Genomic DNA, 15,933 nt, shown 5'->3' with positions numbered 1-15,933 from the left:
GTAGGAAGTAGGTAATATGTAAATTAATAATGTCACTTAATTTTACAACATATATGGAGTAGAAAACTCTACACATTAACATACAGGCTACGTTAACCTAGAAAACTCTACAAGGAACATATTTTTTCCTCCGCAGGTTCTATAAATAGGCTGATTACTTCAGCGTTCATTGGATATTCCAGGAACATTCTCGAAATTGTGCAACACCTGCAGTGTATGAGGGTAAAAACCTTGAATACATTGACCCGTCTTCGACTACATTTTTCGCTAAAGTAAAAATAAAAGAAGGAAGAAATGTACATAGGATTCAAGCATTCCAGACCATAAAATTTTCAAAAGGAAATAAAAGAATCTAAGACGTTCAATGGCCCGTACGGCGAGTAGACGACCGCACTTTAAGTCGACGTTCGATTAAGAGGGGTAATGGGGAATATAGAATTATGTTTTCATACTCATTTAAACTATAATAATTTATAAAGGAAAGAAATTTTATAATAGATTTTCTAAAAGTGTGATTTTTTATGCAAATTTCTGAAATTTAATGTCACATAATTTATGATGCAGGCCGATGCGGTGGCTTGAAATATTCTAAATGCGTACTACGAAAATGTGAACCAACGAACCGTGAAGCATATAGGAAATCTAGGTTTATTTTTTAAATAAATGAAATATTTTGAAGTATGATTAAAATAAGTACTTATTCTAAAATTAATAACAATAGTTTATTCTTTAATGAATTAAAAATAAAAAATAAAAGAAAATGAATATACCTTCATTGTTTCTATCTAGTATCTAGTCACCGAACATTCGTCAAAACATACACAATACACATTTTGGTTCCAAAACGACTATTCATCTCCTTGTCAGCGGGGAACTGGCTTAATTTAAATCTGTTGTGTGGTACGTAAAGTTAATTATGGACGAAGCGTTTGTCCTGTTTCGCGTCCGATAAAGTCGTAAGGTCCCTTTATATTTGTGGGGCCGTGCACCTCAAGTTAGCCTTGCATTGTGTCAGTAACACCGGCGATGGGATAACTGTACGATAGTAATTGAATGAGAATAACGAAAAAAAAGGGACCACATCAAGTACAGCTCCGTCGTGAGTCCTAGACGTAAGCTGTATTTATAGACTTTAAGTAATGCATATGAAACTATTTTAAGATTGAGGAGAAATTGTTCGATTCATCAACGCATTCGAACTCATGATGTCATTTGGGATACGTGTAGGATTTAAAGGTATTTTAGTCCTGTGGCGTAACGATGCTGCTGATATACTAGCCAGAAGGGCATCTGAAACACCGGTCATGGGACCTTTTCCCATTATACCGCTACCTGCTAGCTGGACCCGGATGATGATTACCCAGCTCACTAGCACTGCTCAGAGAGCGGAATGGTCATGCAGATCTGATTGCAAGCAAGCCAGAGAAGCCCTACCGGACATTGACTCGAGACTTGCACGTCGGCTTCTCAACCTACGTAGAGTGCAACTACGCGTAATAACAGGGACCCTCACAGGGCACGGCCCCTTTAACAAACATCTCTTCAATCTAGGGATCACAGACAGTCCGCTATGCAGAGCATGCATGGAGACCGAGGAAACGGCAGCCCACGTCATCATGGAATGTAAGGGGGTTGCGGAGTACAGGGCAAGACACCTGGGGTCTCCCGGGTCCCTCCCCGAAGCCTTTGGCAGCCCTCACAAGCTGCTTGGCTTCATGGAGGAGCTCGGGTGGTTTCAATTTTAGCTGGTTTCCCCCACCTCCCTCTCTCACGCAAAATAGGCGCTTGACGTCGAGTTGCGGAGAAATGCCCGTATTATTATTATTATTATTAGTCCTGTGGCGTAATCGGGAAAATTTATTAAGTTACTTGCACAATTTAAAGCAGTTTTACATAGTATGTAGTATTATAAATTGTGCATATCCGTGCATGCACGTCCAGTAACAAGTACCTACTTTTACATTTAGTTTTTCAAGAGAATGAATTGAATGGAAACTAAAAAGTCAAAAATTCTTGTTTGTGACTTCTTTATCGTTACATCAATGATGAAATAAGGTTCCTTATTTTGTATTAAATCATTAGATCTACTAAATTCTCAATATTTAAATATGTAACCATATTCGAAAATCTTGTTTGAATACTTTAACACTTTATTTACGACTAAATGCTGTGTAATAACTTAAATATTGCTTTTAAAACAGGCTAACATTTTGATTTATATCTACGTGGAATTAATGAAGGACAGTTTTAACATCTTTAATTACATTGTAGCCTTTTATAACTTGTTTAATGTCAGCGATCGCTCAATTTAATGCTTTACATTTACAGTACTTATCGTATCATGGTCAAAGAAGTTACATTCTCTATCGCATATGCGCCACGAGTTTGGTTGTGTGCATCTGTGTGCGTTGACATTTGTATGTGTTTGACATAATGATCCGTGGCGGCTGCGGCACGTGGATAGGCTTATGAGCATTATTTGGAATCTTGCTAAGAGTTGGTCGCTATTATTGGTCCGATAACAGCAGCTCGGCCGCTGACCGACCTTCACACTTCACGTCGCCTGCGCCTGTGACTGCATGACCTCGCTGTCCGTCTCAGGCTGACCAAGCTAACAAGCCCATCTATAAACTACAACTTATTACGACTCGCCTTCCAAACGGAATTGTTTACGATGTGATGAATATGTTGAAGTCGATATTAAAATTTAAAACACTCATTACGTGAATGCAGATATTTGAACATCACATCAGATAATAAGAATAAAAGGCAACGCTTTTAACTTCTATCCCATTTCTATCCTCTATACAAAAGTAACAAATGCCACCTATCAGGGTTTGTAAGAATGCTGCTTCCCACCTTTAACAATGTAATCAAAAATGTAACAATATTTAAAACAAAAATGATAACTAAGGAGAGCCATTTTCTGGAGAGACTTTCATAGCTTTTATCTGGTAATAATAGAGTATGATTATTATATCCTTTTACTATGAGCTCATACGATTATACGTTAAAAAAGAAAAAAAGAACCCGCAGTTATTTATGGGAACTCGGCGATGAGCATAAAACGAATATGAATCAGAAACATGAATGGATTCAAAGGAGGAAAACTTAAAGATTATTCTGGAATCATCTGTGTTCTATGAAAATTTATCCTCATTACCTTCATACATTACATAACTTGTTGTCTAAGTATGTAATGTAATTATAACTACCTCAAATATAATGTAGCATTTTTTAATAGAACGCGAAATTGACAAAAAAATTTACAACAGGGTCGATAAATAAATAGTGGCTGACACAATTCAAGTTAAAAACTTTAAAGAGTAAGAATTAAAAAAAAATGTACATTATGGCACGGTTGAGTCGTTTTTTGATCACGGATGTGCACAGGATGGAACTTTGATTTAAAATTACAAATTTGATTCTTAAGCAAAAAAAATGTAGTACGAAAAAAAATTCAATCATTTTTTAATATTATATCGCCAACTATTTGTTTTATCAATAAACCAACTAGCTAAAAACTGTTTAGAGACATCTATTTCATTTTTAAGGACAATACGCCTTAACTTATTCGTCGAATAACGTATAAAACTACCATTTTAAAATGTATTCTTATTGCCCGCAATTGACAGTTTACAGGTGACATTTTAATATTATCGTGTAATACTTTATTGGGCGGAGAAGTTTTAACCAGAGATTGAAAAATCGGCCCTAAAATATCTTATGCCAAACAATTCACAAGACAGCTCAGTATTTATTTCTCTGTCAAAAGATTCTAAAACAAAGAAGATCGAGATGTTTGAAAATGCTTGCTTCGCAAAAAGTCCACTGTTTGGTTTGCGCTAGGGTCGACGCTGTTGCTAAGGTATTCAAAGTGAACTATTTAGGTCAGAGTTTTTGTGTCTACAACAAAAGAATGGAACATCGTGCTTGTCTACATAACTCAACTTGATATTTTTTAGGAGAGGCCAGATATTTCTAGCGTTGTTCTTTCGAGCTTCCGATGACCAAATTAACACGAGAATATTGTAAAACTTTTCTGAACATTCTTATTAATTGAATGTATAGATGAGACAGATAACTACAAAATCTTTAAAGTAATACTGCTTAATTTGAATTATAAACCAAAGGTTTTTCCTTGATAATTAAGGCCTGGATAATTTTAACCCAAAGTATAAAAAAATTGTTGTATACATGGAAATACGGATATTTTTAACGCGAGCGATGATTATGAGAGCTTCATAATTAGAATAATCTTGCTTGATGCCGACGTTTCCAAACTTGTTTTAATTTTAAAATATTTCCTACTATTAAAACTAAAACAGTGGAACGGTGAAGTGTGATCAGATACGTCAAGATAAATTGTAAGTATAGTTTGATTTAGGACACACTGTTGTATGTGGTTGTATCAAAATCATCATCACTGATGTACCTATCAAAAGTTACAAAAATCTAGTCGTAAATAATTAATGTCGATCGGTCTAATAATCGCATGTAACGATCTATCACGATCTTGAAAGAAGTTTTTCATCAGTGTTGAGTGTGAAAAAAGAGAGGAAACAATAACTAATAAAAAATAATGATTTCCTACTTAATACTAAAATGATAACTTTATCATTAATTGTAAAATAACCCACAAATACACAACACGCATTACTATAAGAATTTCATGACTAATAAAATGAAATCTTGTTTGTTTATTAAGTGGTTATTTTCTTTGCTCTATTTTATTACATACTTAAGCGTAATTTTTATACATATGATTAGCAAATATACTATAAGCAATAAAATAAAAGACGTGGATTGCTCAGGTATCTCCTTACGATTACCATTTCAAATGCCCATCCAGGTAGTCGTATGTGCTCCATTTTGGTGTTCTGTATTATTAAACGAATGTATTATCATTTTATATTGAGTGATACCGTCAGTTTACTGTCGCCGGGCCACGTGATCAGTGGTCTAAAAGATTTTTTTTAGTAGATGTCGTTGGCTTCGTCCCGTGTCAGATTCCAGCGAATCTTTATTGCAGTGTGACATCATATTGTCGAGATAGATTGCAGCTTGCCAACAAGGTAAGAAACCCACTTTATTTATAGCTATTTACAATCACTGCACTGGAATTAACTGGCGCTTACCGTAAATAGGCATGTCATTTATAGAGCTCTAGATGCGTCATACTCACGCGCATGTTTTTATGTTGGTAGCACCGTAACGTAGAAATATTACAAAGGTCATTTATGTCATTAAGATAACAAAGATTAAATAATTTTGCAGACGATAACTTATTGTAGAGCGATAACATACAATGCCGTGTGAAAACATTATTGTTAGTATCGTTTTAAATCCAGATCTCAGAGAGCTTTTTTGGGAAATATCATAAGTAAAGGTCAAAAGCTTCAGACAAAATAACGGCCATTTTTTATTTTTACTTGATGGTATCTAATTAAAAAAATCGTTGTTTATGGATTCCAATAAGTTTTATCCAACTTTTCATAAAATCAAGTATCAAAATATTAATTATATGAAAGCTAGTTATTTTGGCCAAGTAATAAAAAAATCAATATCCCAACTACCAGTATAGTAATATACCCTCAATGTATAGCTACGTTTTTCGTATTACCTTTTGAAGTTTTGTTAATTAATTCCAGACACAACTACGGTTCGTTTGGTCGCACAAGTGTCGGCGGTTAATTGATGGATAGCATCTGTCTATAAGCTCAAAATGTGCAGCTAGCTTCATAATTTTCTCGTATAACATACCTGTTATTACACGATTATTGAATATGTCCGTTGTACCTATATATGCAGAATTATTTCAAATATACAAAACGATTATATATTCAAATATCTAACAAGTTTATTATTATAAATCAGTTCAAGTTAATTTTACTTAACTTCTTTTATTATTTACAGAAATGGATTTTATATTTCTTTGGCTGGTTACTTTCGTCCTAGGCTTCTGGATTTGCAAGAAAATAAAGCAATGGAAGGACTTACCTCCAGGGCCCTGGGGTCTCCCTGTAGTTGGTTATTTACCATTTTTTGATCGTTTTAACCCCCATCTAACGTTGACGAAACTAGCGAAGGAGTATGGACCAATATATTCAATTGGAATGGGGAGTGTATACACGGTCGTACTTTCTGACCACAAGTTAATACGAGAAGCTTTTGCTAAAGATAGTTTCTCTGGACGCGCACCGTTGTATTTGACGCATGGCATTATGCAGGGAAATGGTATGTATTCGATCTGATAATCATGATTATTAGTCTTGTCACGCTCAAATTAATGGTGTCGGTTGCTTTCGAAGGTATTATTTGTGCTGAAGGAGCCCTGTGGAAAGATCAGCGTAAATCGATAACGGCCTGGCTTAAGAGTTTCGGTATGAGTAAACACAGTACGTCTCGTGATAAATTGGAGAAGAGGATCGCTTCAGGCGTGTACGAGTTATTACAAGTAATTTTATGATTTTATCTGTATCTTCTGAATATTTAATATTGAAAAAAACACTTAATAGTTAATACATACCTATAAAGTAATAGTGAAAATAACATCAACTAAATAATATAAATAAGAATTTTTAAATATAAGTCGTCTGGAAAATGATCCTATATTTTTAAGATTAATATTAAAATTTAGTAACATTTCATAATTAATATAAAGTTAAATATATGTGACAATATAATACGAAAGCTTTAAGTTTGCATTAACTTGTACAGATTTAAAATCTCAGAGCTTATTCGGCGATACTGCGACCCATGCAAATAATATGATTCAAGATAACAAAAAATGACATTAATATTCCAGAAAGTGACCTCTAGGTGGCAACAACAAATCTAAAGATATATAAAAACGACTCAGACACTATACATGTGTTTTTATAATAGGTTGTTCAACAATCGTTGTGTCGAGCCCGGTTCGAATATTTTTACATAATTTTTGATGAGATTATAAATGAGATAATTTAAATTTTAGAACGTGAAGGAAGCTTCAGGAACCCCTACTGATTTGGCAGAAATAGTGACAAATTCACTTGGAAACGTTATTAATGATATTATTTTTGGATACAAATTCCCACCAAACGATGTTACTTGGCAATGGTTTAGAAAAATACAAGAAGAAGGATGTCATGAAATGGGTGTAGCCGGTGCTGTCAATTTTCTTCCATTTCTTCGGTATGATTATCGAACAAAATGAAAAGAATTATCATTTTATATTTTCTATTCTTTATAAATTTATATTTATAAAGCATTTGAATGCCTTAACCAAAAATTTCAATTTCAACAAAAAAGGTCGTGTTCCATCGTTACAATATTGTATTCACTGTAAAGTGTTTCGTGTTGGTTGAGATGGTTGTTTATCACCTCAATAGATGGCGCGCGGTGTGTTCCTTTGACACATAAAACTGAAAGCATAGAATAAATTCGATTGCTCTGGCGGGTCACGAGTGGCTGAATTGGTCAGGCATCCGCCCCGGAATGGCGCGAAAGGATGCGGGTTCGATCGTCCCGCCTCGTGATCGAATTTTTTCTATTATTTATAAATTTATAAGAATTATCAACTTTAAATAAAACAGTCAATAGGTAATAAGTTTATCAATTGAAATTAATTTTCAGTTTTATTCAACCATCCATTCAGAAGACCATAGAAGTTCTTGTACGTGGTCAAGCTCAAACCCATAGACTTTATGCGAGCATCGTAGCAAGACGTCGCAAAATGCTTGGAATTGAAACACCTGAGGGGGCAGCATACGCAGCACACGACGATCTCTATGGCCAACATCCCGAAGGCTTTATCAAATGTATAAAATACAGTAAATATTCAAGTAACACTGAAGAGCATTACTTTGATCCAAATGTTCTAATTGCTTCTGAAGATGAATGTATTGTGGACAATTTCCTCAAAGAGCAAAAGCGAAGGTTTGAATCTAACGAAGAGTCAGCCAAATATATGAAAGATGAACAATTGATGTATCTCTTAGCAGATATGTTCGGAGCTGGTCTTGATACGACGTCAGTGACACTTGCGTGGTACTTTTTGTACATGTCCATATTTCCAGACGAACAGGTTGGTAATAATTGTAATAAAAACTTGAATCATGGAGGTCTAATTTTTAGTAATATCCAGATATATGACATTGTTTTAATTTGCGGTAGGAGATAAAGCAACGAATCTGGAAACTTCCAAGTCCCAAGCTTATGACTTTTCCTTTTCTTTTAGGAACGTGTCCGCCAAGAAATTATGTCTGTATGTCCTGATGACTCTCAGATAGATATTTCAAAATTACCTTATTTAATGGCAACAATATGTGAGACTCAAAGAATTCGCTCTATTGTACCAGTTGGAATACCTCATGGATGCACACAAGTAAGTTCAGACCTTGCTAATGAAGTCTATAGTTAAAATAACCATATTGAGATAAATAATAAATAAATAAATAAATCTCTATATTTGCATAATGTGTGTACAGATATAACAAATTACATTATAGGTCGAATCAACACATTAGCCATAAATGGCGTGCAAATTATATTATCAGCTCCACGACATTATTTTATATAAAACTAGCGGTCCGCCCCGGCTTCGCCCGTGGTACATAATATTTACGTTTTCTCTACATAAGAACCATCCTCGTACTTCAAGGAATAAAATAAAAAAAGAATTATCGAAATCGGTTCAGCCGTTCTCGAGTTATGCGCTTACCAACACATTTTGCGATTCATTTTTATATATAAGAAGATTAAAAAAAAAGATGTCATGTGGTACCCTCAATTTGATCTGTCAACTAGAAGTCTAAAGTTGATAATGGCTCCATCTACGTTGGCTATTTGAGGACCACTATTTTTCTAAAATCGCAATGACCATTAATGGTTATTTGCTTTTTTTATAGATAGCGTTTAATTTTATAATTATTATTACAAGTCGATCCGACGCGGACGTACTGATGTCACTGTAATAACTAATTAACAAAAAATGACGAACAAACAAAGATCTTCCGAAATTGAATAAATTGTTCCTATGTCTAGACATTGTTTTTCAATAGGTAAAACATATTATTATTTGTTTTCGAGTATAGATAAATATATACATTTTTTTTCTTACACTCGTGTATAAATATGCTAAATTACAAGCTTAACTACGATATTTTAAAAGAAGAAATCGGGATGGAAAATTTATACATAAGATAGTAGACATAAGATACCGTTCTCGGGTTCGGCATTCTCACCAATATGCGCATTTTGATTACGTAAAAGGTAAAGCTTACGACGCCCTTTGAGATTAGACTTTAGACAAATAATATTTTTATCCTTCTGTCTATTCATGAATGTTTTCTCCTTTATTTCAATATTCGTTATTTAAGATACATTTTTATACAGGCAATAGAAAAGAAGTCGCTTATGACAGCTGATATAGCTGGTATGAGCGATTATTATGGAGTTATTAAGGTAATTTTAATTTCAGGATACTTATTTGGCAAATTATCGTATACCAAAAGGAACTATGGTGGTGCCTCTACAATGGGCAATACACACGGATCCTAATATTTGGGAGGATCCTAATGAATTTAGACCTCGGCGATTTATAGATGATGAGGGTAATCTACTGAAACCACAAGAGTTTATACCGTTCCAAACTGGTAAGAGATAATGTGAAATATACATGTCGCAATTTTTTTTAATCTGTCCTTTATCATAGATACATAGCCAATAGTAATTGTATACTAGCTTTCCACCCGCGGCTTCGCCTGCGCAGAGAAAGAAAAACTCGCATAGTTCCCGTTCCCGTGGGATTTCCGTGATAAAACCTATCCTATGTCCCGGGGTAAAAAGTAGCCTATGTCCTTTCTCGGGTATCAAAATACAGTAGCACCTCTATAAGTCGAATATCAAGGGAGACGCCAAAAAATTCGAGTTAAAGAGTTTTCAACTTATGGAGGATTTCGACTTAGGCGGATTTTGATTCGACATAAAGAGTTTGAGGTTTATTCTTATCAATTTTGAGTTACAGAGGTAAAATAAATTAAAATTCAACTTGCAGAGGTCACAAACATGTTTTTATTTATATCAATATTATTTCAAATCATTTTAAAATAAAAAATATAGCATTAAAAAAGTCAGTATTTTTTTTGCTTTAGATAATTTGGTTGTTCTCTAGCATTTTATAATCTATAAAGAGCAGAAAATTCTTCTTTTTCAAAGATACTGGTTTGCTTTATAAAATTTCGTAAGGTATTCAATACGGTTCTTGCCTCTTTGATGGAAACCCATGGAGCGCATGTAGGTACTATTCACGTCTTCTATGTCATCTTAATCATTATCTAGTATCGGTTTTCTGAGCTACTGAATCGATAATTTCGTCATCAGATACTTAACGCAAACACGTGTTTCGTGAGCCATAAATTAATTATCGTATACTCCTAAATAAACATTAAACATTATTTCTAAAATGTTTTCTAAGAAACAATAGTGTACTGGTTGTAAAATAAAACGTTGCTATGTTCGAGATACAGAGGTCAAATTTGATTTTTCGAGTTATAGAGTGAAAATATGTACCAAAATGGCTTGGAGGGACTCGGTGATTATTTCGACTAACAGAGGGACAAAATTTCAAGTAATAGAGGTTTTCGGGTTTGAAGGGAAGGGAACAAGACATTTTTTCGAGATTTGGAGGTTTTTGACTTATCGAGGTTCGACTTAACGAGGTGCTACTGTATCTCTATACCAAATTTCGTGCAAATTGGTTCAGTAGTAAAGGTATGATTGAGTAACAGACAGACAGACAGAGTTACTTTCGCATTTATAATATTAGTATGGATTAAGTAGATACATATAAGATACTAATATGGAACAATGACTAGGCGGAAAGGCAAGCGAGTGAGTTTGCACAAGTGACGTAAAAAAAGAATGAAACGACTGAAAATAATTTCACTGGTTGTATTTTAATACCACTGCTTTAACCAAAACCGGTTCACAAGTCATAGCAAAAATATGTGAACACTTCTTAATGAATGCGGATATTTTTAGGTAAGCGAATGTGCCCTGGGGATGAATTATCTAGAATGTTGTCAGTTGGTCTGATTACAAGATTCCTTCGCTGCGTGAGACTACGACTCGCATCTGAACCACCTTCAGAAGAAGATCTTATGGGCAAAGTTGGACTGACGCTAGCTCCGCCCAAAACGATGTATATATGTGAGCTTTTGTAGGCATCAAAAGCTTTTTGGATCTAATAAAATAATAGATAAATGTGATTTGTTTAATTCTTGAAAATCCTTTTTGTACATGAAAGTTACGTATGTATATTTAAAAAATTAATGCTTCTGTAAATTGAAGGTAGTTAGAAGTAAAAGCTTTTACTTTGTCATACGACAGGTTTTTTGCTTTTTATTGTTTGTTTATTGTTTAATGGACTGCAATTGTTCTGTTTTGATATTAACTTTTTGATAATGTTCAGTCTTCACTTCGGTAATTAGATATTACATGGTATTTATACCATGAATGCTGTATATGACTTAAACATTTTGAAACCAAAAATGTGTTTAACCACTATTTGAATAGTGATTATTTGACAGGTAAAGGATGTATAAATCAAAGAGAAAAATATATACGAATTTTTAAAGTTTATTTATAAAATTATCAATCTGTAAACATTTTAAAAAATAACGCAATATCTACAAAGCGAGGGTAAACAATGGTAATTTACTGCGGATGATGGGTCGCTTCACGCTTGTAATGTATTGACAGTAAAGCAACTTGGTTGCTAACAGCTTGTAAACAAAACTATACAAAATGTCATTAAGTTATTTCATAAAGTTATACTTATAGCGACAATATTACCGCTCTTAGACTAGTTGCTGGTTTCTACTCTACCATGGAATGTTACTACGTATATTACTCATGATAGGTACATTTAAACTAGAAAAGTATGAGTGAACACGTAAATTTCTTAATCAAATACTAACTAACACATTCATTACACAATTAACATGAGATCACACTCAACATTCAACACTCAAGTGACACTACTCGCACTAATAAATAATGATCTAGATTTATACATTAATTTGGTATAAAGAAACTAGAGCTTAAAATGTCAATAAACCTGTTTCCTATCAATTTTACTCAATGCTTGATTGGCGGCGATCTCTAAGATCGGACATCTATAAATAATACTGTTGACACAAAAATAACATTTATAATCTCAACGATGGGAATTTTAGTACATACATCTAAAATTAGTTCGGTTTACTATTTAATTGAACACTTTATGCACAGCCTGACTATCGCCGAGGCGAAGTCGTCACTTATTATTAAACTTAATTATATTTATCATCGATGCGCTCTAAAACGAGTGATCTTGAATACTGGTGGGTGTGTGGCGGCAATACGTCAGGGCGCTCAGTGCGATCCGACGTGACGTAGGTGCGGGTGGTCTGGCACGCTGGCGACGGGCGGGGCGGGCGCGGCTGGCGCGCGCGGCACGAACTTCACGCGGAAAGCTTCCGGCGCGATCGTAGCGCCCACCGTGCCCTCCAACGACGGCGGAGCGACCCCGGATTCCATTTGAACGTCGAATTGGTGCATCATGCTTGCGAAAAACATGAACATCTCCATCCGGGCGAGAACGTCACCCAGGCACATACGTCGTCCCACACCGAATGGCATAAAGTATTCAGGTCGACGAATCTTGCCATTGTCATCGATGAATCTGCTCGGATTGAATTTGTTAGGTTCATCCCAGAGGTTCGGGTCCATGTGGACACAGTTGATGAGCGGTACTACTTGTGAACCGGCAGGAATCCTGTAGCCATTAAGATTGACATCCCTGTTAAATAAAAAAGAATAATGTTAGATACGATATTAATTTAAAGATATGCATCGTTACAGAAGATAGTATTATACTTACTTAGTAGGTGAATGAGTCGTAGCTAAGGGGACAATGCTCGACATACGCAGTGTTTCCAAGATAGTCGTTTCAGTATACACGAGACTAGGCATATCTTCAATAGTAGGGAGGCGGTCGCGGCCCACGACGGCGTCGAGTTCTTCCTGAACACGTCTCTTCACGTCGGGGTTGCGTAACATGAACACAAGCATCCACAGCAGTGATGACTTTATTGTTTCCACTCCAGCGGAGAAAAGATCGCCAAGTATTTGTTTAAGTTGCAATTCTGTAAGAGAAGTTGAAATTTAGAAAAAACGAGTCTTGAGCTTTTAAAATAATAAAATGACATTAAGTACTTTTATTTTCAAGTACTTTATCTTACCTTGGTCTCTTCCATCGAATAAATCTCCAGTACGACCTTCAGTTTTAGCCTTTTCGATTTCAATAAGATAAACATCAATGAGATCCCTCGCATTGTTGATATCTAACGTCTCTCGGTGTTCGTCAATCAAAGTTTGATAAAACGAAAACATTTCTTCTCGATTTTTTGCCACTTTCTCTTGAACTTGGGCTTTTCCCGGCAAATACTAGAAACACATTACAAATTAGTACCGGAAGGATAAGATATTGTTATGTATTAAACTTCAAAATATATAAAATTATATTTACATTATATAGTGGTATGTATTCTCCATAATGAATTTGTCCAAACAGTCTCATGCCTTCCTCGATAAGATGATTAAGTCTCGCGAATCGAGCGTCACCGTTACTGAAGCGGACCGACATGGTAATGCCGCAAATCACGTTAGAAACACCTAGCGCGAACAGAGGATTGGCATCAATAGGCGCGCCATCAGCGCAATGCAGATTCACCATTAGTTCTTGAACTTCAGTCTAAAATTTTAATTGATATTAGCCTCGTTGTTCTTTTTATATCTGAATAATTTTTAACGACACATTATTGGCATTTAGAGAGTACGAACCTTAATTCTGCCTTCCATAATTTTCTTGCCGTTGCCCATATATGTCATGCCGAATTCACGTAGTTTTTCGTGTAAGAATCGACGTTGATTCTTCCAGAGGCGACCCTCACTGTTAATGATTCCTGCACAGAGGGAGGAGGTTGAAGTATATGCATGTGGGCGGTGCTTTGTATATACGGGAGGCCTTACGGAGCACGAGACGCCCCGCGCACATGTGATTTCGTTATTATCTCTACTACTTTTCTTACAATTAAACTAATATGTATTGAATTCTATAAAATGTTATTAAATGGTAAATTTATATAATGTAATAAATTTCAGGTTATTATTTGACTGCTAACTAACAATTACGAACGTTAAAAAACATAAGTTATATTTTTGTTGTAGATAAATAAATACTCAACTTAAATTTTTCTTTTAATGTTAAATAGATCTTATAGTTTTTTGTTAAACATTTCAAGTATTGAAATTTATAGCAAGAACTTTTAAATTAAAAAAACGACTAAAATTATACAGTTAAAAATATTGAATTGCTTACCGAGACCATCCAATGTATGCATCAGAGGCGTGCTTGGGCGCCCTGTAAATTCTTCACGGCGGAAAGCTTCTCTAATCAGTTTGTAGTCACTTAACACAACAGTCAGCTGGTTGCCGAGGCGGGCGGAGAACAAGGCGCCGTAGCAACGAGCCAGCTCCAGGAATGTCTTGTGTCGCACGCCCAGGAACGGCAGGTAGCCCACCACAGGCGGCCCCCACGGACCCGGCGGCAGCTTACGGATTTCACGCACAACGTTCATGAGCCGCATCACCAGGTATGCTACGCCGACTGCTAGTAGCAACGGTAGAGTCGTCCGCGAAGAACAATAATTCAACACTTGCCACAAACCCCATAATAACTTTGAATTTGAAAACATCGTTATCATTTTGAATGTCTTTGTTTTTATTTGTGTGAAATATTTTTTATGAACAGTCAACTGAACTGAACTGAACAAAATTCGTGCGCGTAGTTATCGCGGTAGTACGTCGCTGTAAGCGCTAATCGTATACCGCGTGCGACCGTCGTTTGCGCACTGGCGCGGCGCTGGCGTGGCCTTGCGAATAAATACGCGCGGGTGGCGCGCGCGCAGGTTCGTCCCACCGGCACTCCTCTCTCCTCTGCTTTTCCATCGATCGCCGGCTTGCTACGAGGCGTAGCACCACTACACCCGTAGATATCAAGTTTCCACTTTGTGAAAAGTAAAAGTTTTTTGTACATTTTAATTGTGTAGGATTAAGAGCTATTAAGGTAACAAACAATAAATTTGTATTGTAAACCTCGTGTAATAAACAGTATCATCTGTGAAGCGGTATTAGATAATAAGAACAAAACTATTGGTGTTGATTTGTGAGCAAGAGATGTGTTTAGCGAGGGGTGCAAGAGGCCAGCGAGGTCGAGCGGGTGTGCATGCAGATGATAAGATTAACGAATTGCGTAAGTTGCCGCGAAGCAAGGTAAAGGCGGGTCGACGACTCAAGCCGGAGAGCCTTGGGCAGAGCTCTACGAGTTTCGACCTCTGATCGACACTCGAATATCGTTTCCAAATTGACTAAATTATATGCATAGTTTCGATACGTGAACATTTAATGTGAGAAGTAAGTAAATAAACTTAATAATTAAATAACTGTTTGTATTTTTGGCAAAGGTTGTATGTAATTGGTATTATTTTAATTTTGATGATAAATGTTGAATTGTGATCGACGTCAAAAAATGTGTCTGCTGCGAGTCGTGTTGCTTTTACTTTATTAGGTAGTTATTAGATACATAGTTTCTTGAAATTTTAATTTAATCATGAAATATTTAATATATATTTTCTAAATAAATCCCATACATTGGTTGGTTAGTTATTCAAACAAAACAGACGTGATATAAAAAGTGAAACAGACGATTGTTAAATTTAATGTTTGGGTAGCATTCTAGGACTAAGATTTTTGATAACAAAAAGATAAATCTAAACCCTTTGTTCTAATTCCAAGAAAGACTTCACAGACGTTAGAATGGAATCCAATATATTTTTATTTGGTCAG

At 35.5% G+C, this 15,933-nt stretch overlaps 2 protein-coding genes across 3 annotated transcripts; one reads left to right on the top strand and one right to left on the bottom strand.

Moving 5' to 3' along the window:
• Nucleotides 1-4,282: 4,282 nt before the first annotated feature.
• phtm (cytochrome P450 enzyme phantom) lies at nucleotides 4,283-11,252 on the top strand. Of its 2 annotated transcripts, XM_090105111.1 has the most exons (9): nucleotides 4,283-4,367; nucleotides 4,981-5,075; nucleotides 5,917-6,237; nucleotides 6,312-6,457; nucleotides 6,977-7,176; nucleotides 7,618-8,068; nucleotides 8,222-8,368; nucleotides 9,464-9,638; nucleotides 11,026-11,252. In XM_090105111.1, exons 3-9 carry the CDS (start codon nucleotides 5,919-5,921, stop codon nucleotides 11,205-11,207), a joined length of 1,620 nt encoding a protein of 539 aa, XP_089961237.1. In that variant the 5' UTR covers nucleotides 4,283-4,367; nucleotides 4,981-5,075; nucleotides 5,917-5,918; the 3' UTR covers nucleotides 11,208-11,252. The 2 variants fall into 2 exon arrangements, with proteins under 2 accessions (XP_089961237.1, XP_089961236.1); XM_090105110.1 differs by lacking the exon at nucleotides 4,283-4,367 and having other exon boundaries at nucleotides 4,783-5,075.
• Nucleotides 11,253-11,602: 350 nt separating this feature from the next.
• LOC149905778 (cytochrome P450 18a1-like) lies at nucleotides 11,603-14,964 on the bottom strand. The gene is made up of 6 exons (XM_090105229.1): nucleotides 14,408-14,964; nucleotides 13,870-13,991; nucleotides 13,556-13,780; nucleotides 13,269-13,473; nucleotides 12,908-13,172; nucleotides 11,603-12,826 (listed from the first exon to the last, which is right to left on the bottom strand). The coding sequence occupies exons 1-6, from the start codon at nucleotides 14,790-14,792 to the stop codon at nucleotides 12,400-12,402; spliced, it is 1,629 nt and encodes a 542-aa protein (XP_089961355.1). The 5' UTR covers nucleotides 14,793-14,964; the 3' UTR covers nucleotides 11,603-12,399.
• Nucleotides 14,965-15,933: the final 969 nt, after the last annotated feature.

Source organism: Colias eurytheme, chromosome 9, assembly GCF_061535395.1.
Source record: "Colias eurytheme isolate Ceu_HAF_F1 chromosome 9, ilColEury1 Martin Lab GWU primary, whole genome shotgun sequence".
Classification (NCBI taxonomy): domain Eukaryota; kingdom Metazoa; phylum Arthropoda; class Insecta; order Lepidoptera; family Pieridae; genus Colias; species Colias eurytheme.
The sequence above is the reverse complement of the archived record's forward strand: the minus strand, read 5'-3'. Positions and strand labels throughout refer to the sequence as shown.